The sequence below is a fragment of the Centruroides vittatus genome, unplaced genomic scaffold, assembly GCF_030686945.1.
Source record: "Centruroides vittatus isolate TY-2023 unplaced genomic scaffold, ASM3068694v2 contig_299, whole genome shotgun sequence".
Lineage (NCBI taxonomy): Eukaryota > Metazoa > Arthropoda > Arachnida > Scorpiones > Buthidae > Centruroides > Centruroides vittatus.
The window spans coordinates 153458-175092 of NW_027121909.1; the positions used below are offsets into that span (position 1 = coordinate 153458).

Consider the following 21635-nt stretch of genomic DNA (forward strand, 5'->3'; position numbering starts at 1 on the left):
TAAAATAAAAAGTTATTTTAATATAAAATACAACAATATTTTTTTGATTTTTTATTAAAATTGAAAATTTTAAATGTTTCTTCTTCCTTTGTATTTAGATGATAAATTATATATTACCATAGAAACGAAGATAAATTAATCGATATAACATTCAAATTTCTCACGATTAAATAATTTATAATCGATATATTTAATGATGCATTTTGTATATAATAAATGATGAAAATTTCCTTAGATGTTATCATACATTCGATAATTATACCATTTATAGTTCATATATATATTTATATGTATTTATATATGTATGTATATATGTATTATTAACAATTTAATGTTAAATTATTGTTTAGGGGTAATTATAAAACAATTTTCTAGAAGATTTGGGTGTTGAACACGTTAAGCAATTGATCAAACGTCCATTTTTCGGTCAAGTCGAATCCGTCCTCGTACAAAAATACGGAAGCTGCTTCGAACAGCAAATACCTCATACACGCCCCTCGCAGCGATTGGTCAGAACTTCCGTTTCGTCACTTTTTCCCATGATCCAGTTCGCACGAATGTCTCGTATTCTCTCGTGTGTTGGAGAGTGCTAGTGTAACGAAGGCTGCCGGCGCGTAAGGACGTAGTTTGTCAACGTGCATTGGATGCATTCAGATACTGTGTTTCAGCCTAAGCCATGACTTCGAATTACGTGGCAGCTGAACAAAATATGACCGAATTATCAAATTATTCGTTGATGTCAAAGCAAGCAGTGGACTCCATGCCTATAAGAAAATCTCCAACAGATATGTGCTTTTCAGACTTAGGTTATCAAAACCGTTTTATACCGCATCAACAACAGGATTCGGCACATCAGAGCATGCCTTACGGTTCTACTTCACCTTTGTATTATGCTTATCCCCCTGGTTATAGGGCTACACCACCCGCTGCTAGTTCCGAAGAATCCCAAGAGATTCCAGGAGTCGAAACGAGTGAAGTTGCTGGAAAGAGGAATACAGATTTTGGCATCGATTGTGCTGATTCTGGATCAGACATATCGCCTTTGGCATCACCCGCTGTTCAACAGAAGGTATCGAGAACGCAAGAACAGCGAATTCGACGTCCTATGAATGCTTTCATGGTATGGGCCAAAGTAGAAAGGAAACGTCTCGCGGATGAAAATCCGGATTTACATAATGCAGACTTGAGTAAAATGCTAGGTAAGTAACTATAATTACTCATATAAATTATTCGTAATATAAAAATAAGATTTTTGTAATTTGTTAGCATCTAAATTCTTAGTTTTATGATAAATATTTCTAGTTTTGAACCTGTCAAACACTTGATAATTTATATCATTAAATTACAGTTTGATTGGTGCAAAGCGTGATATTGATTAGGTTTGATGTTGATTTAATTTGCTTCGTAAAAGATAATTTATATCTCATATTCCTGTAAACTAAATTAGTTTATAAAACAAAAGTAATTTATTATTCACTTCTTATTTATTTATTGAACCTTAACATATAAAAAAATGCTAATTTAATAAAATATTTTCATTTATTAATGAAACAATTCTATTTCTGTTCGAAAGGATTGAGAATTGTCATTGGTTCTTTCATAATGTGAACGTATTTAACATCGAAGAGCAGAGAGTTCTCGTTATGAGAAAATGATAAAATTATCACTTAAAATTTATCTATCGATAAGCTATAATTTTAATCGATTTTTATACACTGTATCTAACCTAGAATTACGCATATTTTACATATAAAAACGTATTTCTGAAAAACAGGTAAGCAAGATAAATTAGAACACGTTTTTACCTATTTTAATGTCATCCTTTCAAGAATTATTACTATATTTAAAAACAGAATTATTAAAATTAAAAATTAAATTTCTCGATAGCGATAAATCATTAAACTCTCATCGACTAACTTTTTTAGTATTTTAAGACTCAATATATTAAAAAAATCAAAGATATTAAGTGATGCCGAAGAGAAAATTTAAAAATCATCTAATATACTTTCAATGAGTTCCGGTAATATGAATAGCTCATTATCCGAAGAAATTTTACTAAAAAATACAAAAGTTACTCTAAATCCTAATATGCTTAAACGGTTTATATATTTTTAAGAGAATAATCTGTGTTCAAGGTCAAGTATTGATAAAGCTATTATTATCTTTGGTTTTGTTTAAGATAACTCACGAGTTTTCACTACAAATCTCATTAACCAGAACAAATTTTAGTTAATTTATAAACTATTGTTCGAAAATTTGAGTTATATGCTTTACGTTCTCCATTGTAAATACATTTCTTATATATATAAATATGTATTTACAATAATTTTAAAGTGTTAAATAAAAATATATCTTGAAAGTTAATTTTGTGGTAAGTTTTTGCGATAATCAGAATGATTGAATTTATATTTTGATTAAAAATCACCTCTCCTTGATGAAAATTTTAAAGCTTTTTTTTTATTATTTTTTTCTACATACGCTGCGATAACTAAAGGTGTGCAACGATGTGTTATCGCATATTGCAATGACATCATCAACATTAGACAGGGGAAGAAAGGGATTAGTCGTTTCAGATAATGATAGTTTCTGATAAGGGAACTTTGATCCTACCCGGACCTAAATCTCATGACCGGAAGGCAACGAATGTAGTAACCCTACCTTTCCCATCTTCTCACTGAGGGTAGCCACCGAGCGACAAATGACGAAGATAAGCTAATTTATGTGAGAAAATCCTTGATGCATTATGCTGATAAAGAGAGGATCGTGGTTAGATTATGAAAAGGACTCAAACTAGATTTATTAAACGTAAGCGTTATTTATTAAGCTATTTTTGGATAGATTTCTGCGTAAATGGATAGAATCGAGGATCTCGTTATCGTTTCCATGTTAAAAAAAAGAGTATAACATCCTATAGAACTAAAAAAAAAAAAAAAAATTATAGTGAACGGAGTTATACAAAATTTTCGTAGCGTATGTATTATAATCTATAGAATATAATAAGCTAATTAAAATAGCGACTTGAAAGTAATTTCAAAATCGGCTGATAAAAAAACAATATTAAAGGTATGTATAAAATCATAAATTTCGAGTTTATCTTTATTTTGTTCAAAATTTTTGTATCGGAACAGCCGGATTTCTTAGATTCGTAAAACTGTTCTGAAAATTATAAGCGCTTGTCTAGAACTCTTTCAGGATATTCATTAGATGCGTACGGATAAACAAATGGACAAACGAACATTAAACATTAAGTTTTTAAAGCTAATACTATTAACGCTACTGCTAGAGTATATTATGCTATAATATCTGCTTTATTATAGAATAAAATTCAACTTACATGAAACGTTATGAATTTTTATAGGATTAAAAAACACTGTAACAGATGAATATAAATTAGTCTATTATATAGGTAAAATTGCATATTACAAGCTGTTATATATTTAATGTAATACATATAAAGCATATTTAAGCATATAATATAGTAAACTTTTTTATATATCACGCAACTATTAAACGGCGTAAATCGTCAGAGATAAAAGTTAAAAATAGTGTTCTATATCCATTCGAACTGTTTTAGATTTATATGTGATCAACTCGTTTTCCCTCTTACGATTAAAGAAAACTTAAATAATAGCAATGTTTTCCCCTTTAGGCACCCTATTATATATTGTACCTCTGTTTTTGTATCTAAGGAGACTTTTCCTCTAAAATTTTTCCTTTAAACGACACGCCAAACTGTTTCGTTAAACAGGTAAAAAATATATATATATATATATATTTACTTTTTTATTTTAAGCATTAGTAGAAGAGAACTTGATATAGTAAGATTACGCATTCAGATTAGAACTCACGTGGGAATATATTATCTTATCTTAATACAATATCTTGAAAGAATAATATCATGATACGAGAGCATCGCGATCTCTCGTTCTTTCTCATATATGCATGTTTTTTATGTTTATTTTTTGAAGCAATTGCGTGCTGTGAAATCTAAAAGATGTTCTTTTGATTTACGACTAATTATTCGCATATTAAACACATCGAAGTAAACAAATTCTTTGTTTTGATTACAATCTGCTAAAGGTCACGGAAACAATAAAGCAATATTATGAGAGATGATTATAGATAATGGCAATTCTAATGATTCCATCAGGATAAAAGAGGAAAATTTTATAAAAGCCTCTACATGATTTTCTGAGGTTGACTCGTCACGGACTAACGCACCGAACTAACATGTCCACTATTGCTTGGCACCATATTCCACTTGGAAGTTTGCCAATATTTTCCGAAACCACCCCCGAATGTCCCTGGAAAGCCTTTTTTATTTCTGACAGAGATAACAATTATTGCACGTAGAATCCTATTGATAGATGAAAGCAGTTTGATACCTGGAAGTATTACATCCTCTCAACCTCTGCTTCTATTTATATAAAATGTACAAATACATAGAATTCTTTATGTATTTTAAACATTTTTAAAATAGTTTTAATCATTTATAAATTAAATTAATAAATTTTTAGCAGTTTTATGCATAGTTTCAGTAGTTTTTATATGAAGTTTTTAGGCTAAAAAGTTAAAACTGTCAGCCTGATTATTCAAATCTATCACAGAAAATTATTAATAAAAATAGATAAATAATTTTTAAGTGAGTTGTTTTCATACTTAAAACGAATGGAAACTCTAAAATTGTTTATGAAAGTAACGAATCTACTTTTGTAAGTTTGATAAATAATTTAATTATTATAGGTTAAATTAATTATAATAATATAAAATAAACTAGTTGATAAAATTATAAATCTGTTTATAAATGAAATAAGTTCATTTTTCAAATATTAATCTAAAAATAAACATCAAATTTGCACTAAAACTAAGCAACTTAAAGGTTTGAATCTAACTAAAGATAGGGTTTAGAATTACTTTAAATCGAGAAAATAATCTATACGATCTAAAATAATACGAAAGTCTGATAATTTTTTAAAATATTGTAAAAAAATAGATTATTTACTCAGAAAACTTTTAAGAAAACGAACACTTTTCAAGACTTATATGCACAAATAAGTTACATTTCTTAATACTTGTAGTCCATGGTTCTTGCTATATAGATCAAGGATCTTTGTTATTAAAAGTTTATGAAAGTGTGAAAAATAATTTGTTTTATTTTAAAACTTTAAAAATATAAAATTAAATATATAGAATAAACTTTTTTAAAATATAATTAATATATAATTAGATATATAATTAAATTATATATACATGTATAGAGTCCACTATAACATCATTGGTTATAAATTAAACCTATTATATTTCCTGTTAAATTGAATATGGATTTCAAAATTTTCTCTTTAACGTGTTGCGCAATTCGGACCACACATGCACACTTCCCAAGGTCGTATTTATGTTGTTAGTTGACGTCATTTCCGGTTGTCAGGTGAGCAACCAACCAGTCCTGTCAGGTAAGTTGGACAGAATAAATCCCGAACAAAATAAAACTCTTCCATTTTTAATTATTTTTATACAGAATTTAAACTCGAAATCTACTTTAAAAAATAAAAATAAAAAACAATTTTTTATTATATAAAAATTATTTAGTTTTTCGACTAAAAATTATTATGAAATCAAAGGAAAAAATCATTATTATTATTTTTTTTTATATTATAAATTACAGCTTTTTTTCTTATCGTTAAAGCATTATATCTTAATATCTGTCCTGATATAAATCCATTAAAGTAGCTTAATTTATGATGTTGCAATGTTGCATTTTCGTAAGCAAAAAGTAAATTATTATTATTTTTATTATTACATCTTTTAAGAATTACAAATAAATAAAAACTTTAATTTTTTACAAAATTAATATTTTATTACGTACAAATTTTTTCAATTATGTATAATATAAAACATTAAACATATATTTAACTTTATTAAATAAAAATATTTTTATTTTATATTATTAATTAAAAGTTTATTTTGTCTTATTATTATAACATTTTATAATAAATATAAGCTTATAATGTATAATTTTCAAGATTTTTTTTAAATAACTTTTTTAAAAGTAAAAAATTAATTTTTTCATTCTAAAAACTTGAAAAATAATATATTATAGTGTCTAAAAATGATTAAATTTTAATAATTTCTAAAAATATGGAAAATTATTATATAAAAATTTTTATAAATTAAAATTCCGAGAAATAATTTTCAAATTTCCTAGTAATTCTACATTATAAATGTTTTATAATCTAAAATTAAAATAAAAAAATGAAATGGAAATTTTTTTAAGTAACAGTAAAGAACCGTGAGCATAACATTACGTAGTAATTAAAATCACTCAGTACATAGATTTCCTAACACGTATGTACTGTACAGTACTATAACTATAAATAGCAACTTTAATATTTTAACTAAGTATTAACAGACAATGTAACTACATAAAAACTAATAATAATTTAGTCCTTAATTGAAGAAGCGTTAGATCTACTTTATGTAAAAGAAAACAAAAAATTAGTTTTTTTCCTCTCCTTGAAATTCGTGAGCTGTATTTACTCTCTCCTTGAATTTCTACCTTAGCTGAACAGAATAACGTAGACGTATTTCCAGAGTAAAATAAGTGCCAAGTCGTGATACAACTCACGCTGCGATAGTTATCAATAGGAACTTAGTAACTGAATAAAATTTATTTCTGAAGTATTTAATTAATCATTAATTATTTTTCGATAATATTTCAATAGCACTACAATCAAATTAATTAAATATATATACACAGATATATTTTATATGTGTATTTGTAACGTAGTTCGGTAGTTTGTATCGGGTCCAAATTAAACTAGTAGAAAGGAATGTTACATAACTAAACCGTTATATAAGATAGAAAACATTATAAACTTAATTGAAATTAAGTTTTCGAGATTTAATTTTTATCATTATTATGTTTAAAAATAACTTTTCAAGCGAGTTTTATATCTTTTCGCACTTAGTAAATAGTTTTATTTAGTTAATTAAAAACTAAATATCCGGTGTAATTACTTGCTTTTTAGTCTTTTTTTTCAGTTTTAGTTTATAAAAATTATTATTTTTTAATACAATTTTTTTGCTTCATTTTGTGGGTTTAATACACTAAAATTTTATTTATCAGATTTATTTTTAGATAAAATTTTGCAAGTAGAATTTATGCCAATCGAAAAATCTAAAATTTAATTTAAATTTAAATCTTAACCAAATTTAAATGAAATTTTTAAAAATTTATACATTTTAAGGTTTAATTTCCAAAATTGGTTAAAAACAATGTTTTACAATATTTAAAAATTTCTAAAAAATGTTTAAAAAATTGTAAAATAGTGCATAATATTAATTATTACTTTAGACAAGTATCCTTATTCTACAGGTCTGTATTTATTTTATAAAAAAATATTTTAAAAGTAATTCTATGCGTAAAATATTTTTCCTTATTATGTCTAGATATATTCAACTCGATTACAAAAAATAATATTTTATATTTCAAAAGAACAACAACAAAAACTAAATATGAATATGACATTAAGTTACGGCCTTTTAATGCTTTCTATTATTAAGCAGAGTGTACAGTACGAGAAAGAGGAGAGATCTCGATACAAAACTTGTGATCAGTTACCCAAATCTTTGCATAATTATTCAAAGCGGGTCATTTTTCTAACTCGGGAGTAGATCAGAATCGTTATTTAGGATAACGAGGTTTCATTTCGGCCACTGTCCTCCCTATGGATGTAGGGCGAGGTTCTTCGCTTGGAGGGAAAATGAATTATTTTGCCACGAGTTTTCGACCGGTTTTCTCGATTATACACGTTCAAATACATCACTTTTACATAGAAACAAATTCAATTTATCCAATTATGTTTATTTTCGATGTAGAAAGTTTAGTTTTAGACGTGTACTTTTCAAAAAATAAACGCAGTTTAAAGGTTCGCTTCACGCAAGTAGACATTTAATTCTAAGGGAATAAAAAACAAATTAACACGAAACTGATCTGTAATTAAATTTTAATTGAAGGAAACGAGTCGTGTTTGAGATGAGGATACATCAAAAACCTGTGTTTAGAATAACGTTTAAATGAACTTGTCATGATTTGTTGTTTATCTTCTATACGCTTCCGGGGAAGTAAGTTTAATCAAGAGATACTCAGACCCGGTTTTTTCTTAGTTGGAAACTTTTAATACAAAAGATACGCCCCGAGCTAATTTCTTTACTCGCTATTGTACACACACAAACTGTGTAACGTCAATTCGGATACTAAACAATCGCATCCTCTTAGAGCAAAAATATTTTCGTCGAGACAAGGCCAGGTTTGTATTCATACAAATGGGTTATGCCATATTTCATAGGTTTTTACCTGTTAAAATATCATTAAGAAACATGTAGAGCAAATGCTTGAAGCAATATTAAAACGTGGTTTTAGACGTTTCTTTCTTATAACAAAAAGAAAATATATAATTTGTTATTTCCATCTCTAGAATCATGAATCTTGAATGATATAGTTATAAATGGAAGACTTTGTTCCGTCGTCAGTTTTAATGTTTTTAAAGTTAAGTGCTTCGTATAGAAGATTTTTAGATTATTTCTGAAGAATATTTAACATAGAAGGCCTATACCAAAGCTGTAATATCTCTCATTTATAAGAATTACCGACTTTTACATTTCCGTATGTGTGTTGAATATGTAAAAGGCTCTGCTGATATGAATTTTCTTAAAAACATATTTCTGGGATACACTTTGAAAGTCTTAAAAGTAAGTAAGGCTTTTAATATGTATCTCAGAAACATCTCTTTAAGAATATCTAAATCAGTAGAGTCTTTTACGTATGCAACACGCATACGGAAATGCAGAAGTCAGTATGTCTTCATCATATATCTGCCGTAATATCCTGTTTGTGAGATCCAAAATCAGTAGGGACTGCTCGTTTATGGAAATCAAAATTATTTTAGCTTATGGATTTAAAATTATTAAGGTCTTATGCATCATGCTACGTTCCGTTTACATGAAATTCAAAAATCAGTAAGGCCTTCATCACTCGACATTTATGGAAATTCAAAAAATCAATGTGGCCTTCATATATCATGCAAAAAATCTTGTTTATTAGAATTTAAAATCATCATTTCAGTTATAAAAAAATAACTAATTTTTATTATAAACAAGAGTATAAATAATTGTTTTGTTGTAGAATGTTGACTGTAAGAAATCATACAAAATTATTTAAATTTAATAAGTTTTAATAGTAAAAAAGGACATTTATACGTTGAATTAAAATAATTAAATATTTTCATTTTTTTAAAAGTAGAAATTTATTTAAAGCTCTAGTTAAAATTATTTTCAAATAAGAAAAGTTTTATAATTATCCGTCCGTGTTTTATTCTCTCAAAAATTCTTTAAAAATATATATAGAGTATATATTAAATGCATAAAACAAAATAAAGTTATAATTTTAGAAAATTCTTTTAAAAAAAGAAAAAATAACGAGACAATTTGTTATTTTCCTACCTGGAATAATAACTTTAAATCTTGTCTGATAAAATCATAAACGAGGGATTATATCTAGCCGTTCGTTGTGATGCATTTTAACTATTTTCAAGTATTATACTATAATATTTTATAGAATGACGGATCCCTTTAAAGTAAATCATATATAAAAACATTAAACGGACAAATTAAAAAATATTTTTAATAAATTATCGTAATTTTTAGATAGATTAGTGCTTATATTGTGTACTGTACTTAATTATGGAAGGAAGTGGGTTAATAATAGTTATTATAATTATGTAAAATTCATTTTTCTTTTGATAAATATGCGTTCAACCTTATTTCTATGAAAGGTTTCAACCGGAATTCGCGGTTCGAAGTTTCCGTTTTGGTAACCAAAAGTTAAAAGTGATATCTGTCCATCGATGTTCTGCATGAAGTATAACCTTCCAGGCATGTCTCCCTATTAATCAGAATTGTGTTAGTATAGAAAAATTATTTTATTTTTATTATTTTATGATCATTTAGTAATAAAAGCATAAAAATTTCGTTGTTGATATTCCTAAATCAGTACTTAATTCTAAACGCATCCTCCATAATAAATGCTTCAAGTATCAGCCATTATGGAACGTTTCAGACTTCATTTCTTCTTTAATTATGTTTTGTTCTCTAGAAAAATGTAAAATAAATCTTGATCTAGGTTATAGATAGGTATTATATCAGTTATATTGTAATTTGAAAGTTAGTAGGCCTGTATGAGAACGTAACATAGTTCGAGCTTATGTAGATGTGTGAGAACTTGTAAGTTTGTGTCAAAGTTTTAATAACACGATACGTAAATTTATTACAACCCGAGAAAAATGTATTACTTTTAAGTATGCATGCTATCTATACCCATACATTTGCGTCAAGCATATACAATAGTATCTAGTCTATGTGTGTGTGTGTCAGTCGCTGTTATTGTTAGCAAGATACACGTTCTGCGCGATCGCTATTGTTACTATGGTTGCACGTTTCACGATCACAATTGTTATCATAAAACTTATATTATATTACTTTCGAGTTATAATAATAAATTACACACTATTGAATTATTTTGCATTAGTATCTAATTTAATTTTGCACAAAAATCGAATTCGTGGTCTGTGCTATTCCAGGCCTGTACTAATTCATGCGTACTTGCCTAGTTTTCTCACATTCTTAATGTTTTCGAATGTAAAGAAAATTGTTTAATAAAGTTTGAAAATAATATTAAACAAAATTTCTATTTCTTGAACTTATATTCCACTTCAAATGTGTGTTCAATGTGAAATGTGCTTAGTTTATAGGGTTATAAGTTGCTAATTCCTGTGATTTTCGCTCGATTTTACGATGTCTTTAAATGTTTTCATCTCTAATTTCCTCAAAAATAATAATAATAAAATATTCTATTATTCGTTCACTTAAAAAATATAATACATATATCAATTCTCTTAAACATGTATGCTTTATAATGAACATCTATTTAATGTTCAATCATTGTTGGAGAATTTGTTTAAGACTCACTTTGTGTTTTCAATGTAACTTTTTTCAATGTTCATCATATATTCAAATAGAACAAATTATAGATAATATTTATAAAATTTTTATATTTGAAATAATGTTCTGTGTTCAGGAAACTGAATACGGAAACTTTGATAAATCGCTCCTCAATTTAAACAAATTATGTTCAAAATAAAATAAAATTACTCTATGTATATATTAAAATAATTTAATAAATCGTGAAATCTATAATTTAAATAACGATTATTTTACGTTCTTGAACACAACAGTTAAAATTTTAATAAAAAATGCGTTTTGTGTTCAAGAAGAATGATTTTTTTTGTTATATATATAACACTCTTTCGGGTTATATTTTAGTTTTAATATACTTTGTGGATATTAAGTAGATTTATATTTAATTATTAAATGATCTTAGATTCGGTGTTCAGAAATCAGTGCTCAACACGTCCATCTTGGATGTGGTATGACCCACATTGTACCTCAGGCGAGCCCACTTCCGGGAGGTGAGGGAGGTAGTGAGCAAGATGAGAGACGACCACTCTGAAAGGACATTGACTTGGGTGGAGTAAGCAGGTCTGCATATATACTGATAAGTATTGTCCACCTCGGGGCGAGATACGTCTCTATCTGGACATTACAGAATCACTTGCACATTTTTCACTTTTGTTTTATGCTATCTCCGATTTAAATATAATGGACTATATCAAATAAAGATCGGAATAAAATCGGGACAAAATTTTTATCAAAAATCACATTAATATGGACCATGATTTCGTCTTACAAGTTAGTTTAACGAAAAGTTCAAGAATTCTCGTTTTGAAATCGATTCTCGAAGTTTAACGTCTCGAGAATGTGACAAACGTTGTAGAAATTTTGGCACTCGCCTTTTGTATATTCCCTTGAGATTCTGATCCCAAATACAGATACAATAGCTGTTTATTTCAATCTCTACATATCTTGGAATGTAGTTCGCTCAGGATAAACTCGACTGCGTAACTTGTCATACGAGTTAAATCAATTTATAACTATATAACTATGATTATAACAGTTTATACAGGTCATTAAGAATGTAAAAGCGTTTCTTCTCCCACAAATTATTTGCTGTTATTAAGCGAATCTAAACTGCAAGTTAAATAACTCATCAATTTTCCTATAGGCCTATAACGTACAGTACTTGGAGTCATGCAAGGAAGATATCTTTACAGGATTAACGAAGTAGCGTAAAAGATTACAAATCTCATAAATTAACCGAAATTATTTAACTTATACGTCATAAAGGATATATAATGCGATACCAGAAGTAATTTGAGTGGCAAGATGCCCCACGCACTTTTGTTCCCCACCACTTCTTTCGTTAACTGGAAATTTTCAAGGTCGAAGCGTTATGCCCACTTTCACGGATTTTTATATCAAATACTGTTCACGAAGCAAAAAAATTAACAATAAATATTCCGTATCGCGTTAACCTATTAATAATAAAGTGATATCACGTTTTTAGATTAATAATTAATTATTTCTTTATAGATAATAGGAAATAAGTTTACTACGTTAATGTATTCACGTATAAGAAAACAGGAGTTTTGAAATTTGTTAATTATTAAATTTAATAATAAATTACACGAAGGCCATGATATAAATGAGTATAAAGGTGTATAAAGGTCGTCGTATAAATGTCACCACTGATACACGCAACCATTTAGTAAGGAGTGGGTTCTTTCTCTTTCTTACCCTCTCATAAACTCGTTCATAAGGGTGTGGTCAACTTTCCAGTATATATAGATATATTTTTTATTATTACTAATTTTATTTAATATAAGTAATATAATTTTATTTACACATTAAGCTTTAATTAAGCATTAATACAAAAACGTATCGTAAGAGAGAAGTTAGCGCGATGACTTTTGCTTTTAATTGTATTTATATTATATAATTACTGCTGAGAGGGGCGTAGGTATTAATAAACCTATTAATCAAAGAGTAATAGGTAGTTTATAAAATCTTTAAAATTTTTATAGAAATTTATAATGACGTCACGAAAGTTGAACAGATTTCCGGTTGACCCCGTTTCCGTGTTAACGGACAAGGCGTGGTGTGCTCCATAAAGAAGGTTTTTCTCACATGTATATATACAGACACACACAAACAAACACAAGCTTCTCGTCCAGCGAGTTTCTCTATAAGGGTGGTGTTCAACGCACGTTCTATGCGAGAGGTTAATTCACACCAATGAATGGACAACTGTCTTACAAAGTGGAGGGGGGTGGAAAAAACCTTAGAGGTTAATTGTCTTAATGTTAGAAAGTCGAATAAAGTAGTAGTCTGGCTGGATTCCTAACTTAAATTTTGTACATTGTTAGGAGTTGGTTTTGATTTTTCGTCTATATAGATGTCTCATTAAATATAAAAATGAGTATAGGTATTATTTTCCGCCTTTATACTGTACACGCCGTTTCGGTTGGTCGATCGTCGACGGGAATTCCTTCATCCGTTGATGTATCAGCGGTCTTCTAGTTAGGCCCCTTATCTCACGCCACTATCAAAAACAAAATAAAATAAAAAATATGGGCGATGCACATCCTGTGCCGTTCGATTTAGACATATGGTGTATAAAAAAACGTTTAAAAAATGTGAAATTTATCAATTAAAATACGCTTAAATTGTTTATTTTATTTAATTTTGCGTCCATTTCTGTTGTCTGCATTTCGTGCTGTTCTATTTCGGTGATACACATTTTTTGAATCAAATGTTTTGTGGTGCCATCTAGCGGTGTTTATATAAATTACTACAGAGTTTCGATCGAGTTAAGGTGTCCAATAACATTTTTACTTTCGAGTGTAAAACTTTAATAATTTACAGTATATCAGACTTGTGTTCCCGTTTAAAGCACTCAAAAAATCCTTTATTATGTATACCAGACTTTCGAGTTGTATATTACATCTTCTGTAATAACTTTGCTTTCGTTTACAGGCAGCAAACCTCGAAAAATTTCTAAATTTTAAAGATTATGTCCGAAAAACATTCTACTACTTTCCCTCATTATAGTGGCATATGCTCTATTATAATGAAATTTTCTAAGTCGCTGTTGTGTAAAGTCACGATATTCAACAATCCGTGACTGTTTCGCGACAGTCCTGTCGAGATTTGAAAGGCAAGAGTAGGCGTTTTTAGTAGGCACAACGTTAGATTCGACCTGAAACTAAATGTTGCTATAGTAGCCGTAGTACTGTATCTATAATGAAGTATTTATATCTAGAGTAGTAAAGATTCTAATAGTGTGTTCCGAGCAAATCGACTTCTGCTGGTCTACTGACAGCTGCATTTCGTGAACGTGTTCGAAATTTCTAACGGCCAACTGGCTTGAACAATAGTTGGACAACGGGTCGTTTCGCCCTGACGAATCCATGTATAATTTCCTTTTTCCTGAAGATAAACCTTACTTTTCTACGTATTGTGCTTTCTAATTGGATGTTTAGCCAGACGGTTACCTTACAGAATGCAGTTTTTTTTTTTGTTGCAAAATAAAACAGTAACCCGTTTAATATTGATAACTTTGATGCATTGATTTATTGAGAAATCAATGGTCTAAACCAAAAACTTGTCTAAGTTTGATGATTCAGCAGCAGGAAGTATATTGATATATCAAGATAGGCGTGATACTCGAATATCATCGATTTTTCGATGGATATGTGACAAACTGGTTCTAATTTTGCTGAAAGTAAAAAAAAAAAAAAAATTGAACATTTGAGTTAAACTTTATATTGATTACTTCCCGTAACTGAGGGAAGTTAAATTACCGGCAATATTATCTATCAAAATATCACAGAAAATTACTACACGAGCTCTTACAGTAGTGCCAAAATAAGCCAAATTTTGTTATTAAAGTAATACTAAAAACATATTTCTTTAAGATTAATGATGCATCACTACAATAGAAGAAAACGCTAGAATAAAATTAATACATCCACGCACTTAATTTCACGAACAGCATCCCGGATAGAAGATTGATCTTTCTCTGGTAGAGAGCAGTCAGAGGGGAGACAAGACACAGACTACTAAAAATAGATGCACAAGACCTCTTATTTAACCGGCGTCACAATAGGGGGGGACGAACTGTGTCTGGACACGCCCATTTCTTTTGGACACGGAGGGAACTGGCTTGGCAACAAGGATTGGATTCTGGGAAACAAGGGCACCGACAGACGAAAGGGGGATGAAAAATCGTATTTTTTACTTACGTTTAGCAGAAGAACGCGTGCCGACAGGGTCGACGACCGTCTCGCTCACGAAAAGTATAGAAAAAAAATTTGACGAAAATTTTCTATAACTTGTTATTGATTATTAAATTATTTGGAATAGTAAGACACTATTCCGTTACTTTTTTCCGATTAGGATCAGTTAGAGTACGTGAAAGCTAGTAAGAGTATCTTTACTAGAAATAGAATCGTCGGTTCCTTGACAGAATTAAATAAAGAGACTTCGGTGAACCGTGATTTTTACTCTCTCTTCCATCAGAACACCAACAAAACACTTCACTATTCTCAATTTTTGCTGACTACTTTGCTATTCCAAGCGTGCAGTTCTTATTGTTTTCCTCAACATCTATTAAATTGTCGTCGATTAGCCTCACTCCTGGATTTGTTCTAGAATAATTTTACTTGGAATTTAAAACTTTTTCCCTTAAAAATTGGAAAAAAAAAATCTTTTCTTCATTTGTTGTTAGATTGATTAAGCGTGATGATATATGATATATTAATGAATATATCGTAACATTATACGCTTGGAGTATCGCATATTTATAAATCTAAAAGCTCAATAGGATAAAAGATTTTTTTTAGCATTTATAGTTAATTTTGCATAATATAATGAAAATTTACGCATAATTGTGTAGCTAACGAATAGAATTTCAGGCTAAATATTAATAACGTTGACCTTTTTAAGCATAAATATTAACAAATACATTACATTTCCAATAGGCTACAATTAGCAGGCTAAATTAACAATCCTTTCGGGTTGCTAATTTTGCTGTTAACAGATTTTTATAGGTTCTCTTCTACTATTGTACTATCCAGTACAGTAAACGCAAGTCCTATGTAGTGCTATCACTAAATTAAATATTTATTAACTGACTTGCAAGGCTTAAGGCTCATTATAACATAGATATTAATAAATATATTTGTAAGCTTATAGCCTTTTAATATGTAGACCTATTAGTATATGTATTCGAATATTAACATGCCTAATTAATTGCTCTTTTACGTACAAAGTTTCATCCATTCTTACTTACATTATTTAAATTTATAGGCCCATAAATCTTATAGTTTGATGTAAAACCTGTAAATATATAAATTAAATTACTTTATAGTATAAAACTACTTAAAATTGCTCGCTTAATAACTGGTATATATGTATAAATAATCATACAAAAACTTAATTATCTCATAATGGTTTCTTTTATCGGCAATACATCCAAAAAAGTGAAAAACCTTGAGGCTAGAAAATCTTATTAACTGTTAATTTCGGCTTTAGGAACAATTTAAGAAACTTTTGTTTAAAAATTAACAACTAGTTTTGCATGGTTGCAATCTATAATTTAATATATTTGAAAGAAACGTGAGTAAGGATTTTACCTAAATGCTATATAATTTATATGACAGAACTATAAAGGAATGTTTGTTGTTTATGCTAGAAGTAGGCCCCATTTGTCGCTAAAAAAGGCAGCTGTTACACATATACACAGCCTGTACAGAAACTACAGTACAGCTGCTGTCTAGACCTGTCAGATTCAACGTGGAAATATTAAAAATTACATTTTGTATAATATAAAATGAGAAAATAGATTTAATTATGTAATTCGAATATAATATAGATCCATTGTTTTCAATTTAATACTTAAAAAATATAGCATGTACTGTACGCGTGAAGTTCTGCATACATCGTAGAGAATAAATCTACAGAAATTGAAAACAATACTTCGTTTTTTACATAGTTTATGACTAAGTTACAAGCTTAATTTCTGAATAATTTATCGTATAAATCGTATAAAAATAAATCCATTTTTAAAATTTAATTACATTTTACTTAAGAAATTTTAATCGAGTTATAAAGTAAAATTTTACAAGTTTTCGTGTAAATTTAATTGGTTTTAATCTATAAAAATTTAATAAAATTTCAATAAAATGTATAGAATAAATATTAAGAAGAAAGTTTAATTAATAAATATTTTATTTTCCATTTATATAAATAAAGTTTTAAAATGAACACATCTTTCTATGAGAAAATCAAGTATCCAAGTTTTATCTTAAGTAAAACTTTGTATATAACCAATTATAATTACAATAAACAAAATAACTATAAAAGTTAACATTTAAAAGGTAATAATTTTAGTATAATTTATTTCATATAAATCTTTCGTGTAAATATAATATTAAATATTACATTTGGCGAGATAATGCTTTAAATTTCATATACTGTAATTGTTTAAGATTTCTTTAACGTATCAAAATTTAATTAAGAAAATATCATTAAGTATAATTTTTTTTAATTCTAAATTGATGGCATTATTCTTTGTAAACTGTACGAGTTTACGAAGAATAATGCCATTAATTTAGAAGCATTAACATATTGTTTATACTTCATAAAAATATTGAAAAACAGATTTTTTCAACAATTTTGCCCGTTATTTTTTGAACATTTTATCGAAATTTCTTATTTCTTAATAATTTTGAATCAATTTTTTACATTTATTTTCAATAAATTAAATTATTTGTTAAGAGATTTCTCTTAAATTTAAAGCTTCAAACCCCTTCAAATCCTTTATTGAAGAGAAACTCTTCAATAAAGAAGTGTTATCAACTTTAGACAAATTTTCTATAAACATTTTATCAAAAACTCTTCGAATTTATTAAGAATTACGAGAAACGTTCTTAAATTAATATATATACAGTATATACATATATTCTCAATTCATAGATCAAGGATTTAGCACCAATTTTTGTGTAATATTTTGGTTGATCTAAGGATAACTCTTCACAATGAAGCGTGTAACATTTACATGATATTTTCCCGCAATATAAAAATATTATTTTAAAATAAAATACTGGTAAAATATCTTAAATTTACGGTTACTAATTAAAAAGTTCAAGCATAATAATATCAGAACACATTTGTATTTAGGTCTGCATGAAACATGACAAATATGTTAAAGAACCCATGCTGTATAAATGCTGCATGATTGATTTTTCTAGTACAGACTGAAGAAGTAAAAATTCGAAGAAAAATTGTTTAATAATTTTAAAATATCTTCCAAAAAATCTATTTAAATAATAATTAAAATATTATAAAAATATTAAAACTTATTAAACTTTTACAAAATTCGATCCGCTCTCTTAATCTTCAGCATCTTTTATGAGTCTAGAAATATTTAAAATTTTTAAAAATATTTATTGATTTTACATGTATAAATATTGAAATATGTTTTAAAACTCGACTTAAGATATTATAATAATTCGAAAACGTATTAACAACCATTTTTTGGCTAGTAATCCTTCGTAGTATTCGATTCATCTTCTCACTTTCCTATCAAAATAGATGCTTTCTTCCCTTTCATTAGCACCGAACATCATAAGCCTTTCTTTGTTTATGCCTATCTGTCCTTAAAACTAAAGAGACAAGTTTCTAAAGTAGATAAAATATGTAGTTAGTTGTATAAATCGAAAGTCATTAAAATCAATTCAGTTGCATGTCAGTTAGAAAGCGAACGCATCCCTTAATGGATCTTATGAATTCCACCCCACCTGTCCTTCACTAACAATCAAGTATTCAGTGGACTGCACAAGGACGGTAGTCCTTAGCATCTACTGACTAGCAGTATATCAGTCTTCTTATTCTGAGGACGGACACGACCGCATTCCAAGCGATCTTGTCCATCGACAGGTGCTGTCTTTCCCACGCTCCTACTTCTGTTCCACCTGTGATCATGCGTGGATGATGCCGAAAACTCTTTAAAATCAATAATACCACCTTGTACTCCATTTTCTTTCATTATCTACTTATACGAATGGATAATTTCCGTCACCGTGATCTATCAGTTCTGACGTTATCTGTACTTGAAAATTGGCAGAGTAAGATGAAAAATTCCAACCTATACTTTAGTTGATACGAATTCTAAGAGTATCTCATGCTCTAGCACCCGAAGACTTTACATGATAGTTGACTAGGATTTTGTCGAATTTTATATATTTAAAATGTCCTTTTCTTCATAGGCCTACTGTTAGATATCTATACTTTGATACTTATACTTTATACTATACTTTGATACTATACTTAGATATACTGAAAGATATCTATACTTTGAATGTCGAATCAAACTCTTTTTTTATTGAGTGTTATACTAGAGCAGAGTATAATTCTGTAACTGCAAGAGACACTTAATTTTCTGCAGCTGAAAATAGCAAAAATTGATGATAATTCTCATATAGAGGTGAGATAAATGCAAGCTAAAAATCAATGAGATTTGCATTCGTATAATTTATTTTATAACTTATCATATTCATCTTTTGATTAATTTTGTTACCAGCAAGGTATGGCTCCTTGGCCAATTACAGTTTCTCTTATTAAGGTTGGGTATATCCAGCTTTTGAATTAGTCATTTTTATAGAATTTATACTTGAAATGAGTATAAATTTTTAAGAGTAGAGAGTATAAACAAGTTTTAGTTAAAATTTAAAGAAAAATTCTTTATTGTAGCATCTGTGATGTATTTAATTTAGCCTAATCTTTCTATCCTTTAAGGTTTATAAAGCTGCTGTAGCATTAAGGAATTATCTTAGAACAAGCCAATATTTTATAGCTACAGACATTTTTACGCAAATTAGAATTTTTAACTAAAAATTAAATTAAAAATAAAACAAAACGACAGATTTATTTGTTATTCAATATCGCATTTGCTTTAAGTAACAACATGAATTTTTACTTTAAAGATTACCATTCTATAACATACCGTAGCAACAAAAGTAGCTCGAATTTTTCATTTTAACATATTCTTGAAATTATCACGAATTGTAAAAACGCGTTTAATACCGAAGTCAAAGGCCTTATATTCTAACAAAATTGCATCTTATCTGACAACAGAAGGACCGGTAGCACTCAGCATGACTCCATGGGAAACGGTGGCCAATGACGTCATGTCATGAGTGTTCCTGCAGTGTGGGATTTGTTCCACGTGCCACTCGCTTGCCCCTTGATCTATGCTTAGGGGGACCTTTACATTTTTTCCGCTTCATAGTTTAATAACCTTTTTCTACTCCCCGTAGTTCGTCGAAAAACTTCGTATTTCTTTAAAGTTGCTAATCCTTATTAAGGTTCGAATGATTTAATTTATCAAAAACTATATTTTTTTTATTGAATTAATTGCTTGAATCATAATTCTAAGTTGCTTAACGTCTACTCAACGTTTCTAGTTATTTAGCATTAATATAATCATCGCACTGTTCCCGATACCAGAGCAGAACCATCATCAACATGTCAACCACGCCTTGGTAACCAACCACGAATCGAATTAACCATCCCCCCATTTACTTCCTCAGGGAAAATAAGTTTCTGAAGAGTCCTTGGCCTAGTCCCATCGTTTTGCTTTGTAGAATGTACCCGAAAGGGGTGTTTTTCTCTATTTCTTCTATAGGAGGGAGGAGAATACTATAAAATTTCCTTACGTAAGATTCGATTTATGTATAACACTATTCGATAATGATATTTTGTTTGAAATATGTACAGAATGTGTCCTTAGAAATAAAATTTTATGCATGATATGTCTTTGCATATTTAAAATATTAACAAATTTCCAGTATATTGCGTGCAATGCACGTACGAAACTACTTTAAAAAATAAAATCTCGTATAAAGTAGATTTATATATTATAATAAAGTATGGATAATAATTTTAAATAAAAATTATTTTATAAAATTCACGTTCAATTGTTAAGAAAGTCATTATTTATGTTGTAACAAGCGAAATGTTTTGAAAAATGTAGTTAACGTGTTAATGATGACGAATTAAATTATTCATAAATGAAGCTTGTAATAGGAGAATTTAAGTAATTTTTTCTTATAAAATCTATAGTTTTGTTAAGCAACATTTATCCAAGCAACAAGTCTGTACGATCAACAATCTTTGTCAAGTCTTCATAAATCAGTAGATAGCTTGCAGCATGGCCGACTTCGTGATCCGGATATTAATGGAGTAGAAGGGTTTGGGAAGGGCTTACAAAAATGCATCTTAAGAATCAAAAATAACTGACTCGACTGGTGTGTGTAGCTCAAATGACATCAACCCAAGTAAATTATCAGATTACAACATGATTTGCACTTGCGACTCAATGGTCGTTACTTATACAATGAATATTGATTATATTGTTAATTTAAGTTATTTGTGAGTATATTTTATGTAAATGATTTAAATTTTTTTCCTAACAGTTTTTAGTATTGTACCAGACAGTTTGAGTTGACTGACCATTATTTAATTTATTAAACGGAAATACCAAGAAAATGGTCAAGAGATTTTAGTAGTTACTTGCTTTTAACGTGACAAGTACAAAAATATATTTTAAATTAATAATTTTT

At 28.4% G+C, this 21635-nt stretch overlaps 1 protein-coding gene across 1 annotated transcript in view; it reads left to right on the forward strand.

Annotated features, from left to right (window-relative positions):
* Window positions 1-475: 475 nt before the first annotated feature.
* The window catches only part of LOC136972615 (transcription factor Sox-7-like), a 33874-nt gene continuing 12714 nt past the window's right edge, over window positions 476-21635 (forward strand). Inside the window, exon 1 of the mRNA XM_067267190.1 lies at window positions 476-1199. Within this exon, the coding sequence (XP_067123291.1) occupies window positions 677-1199 (523 nt within the window). The 5' untranslated portion in view covers window positions 476-676. The remainder of the gene's footprint in view (window positions 1200-21635) is intronic.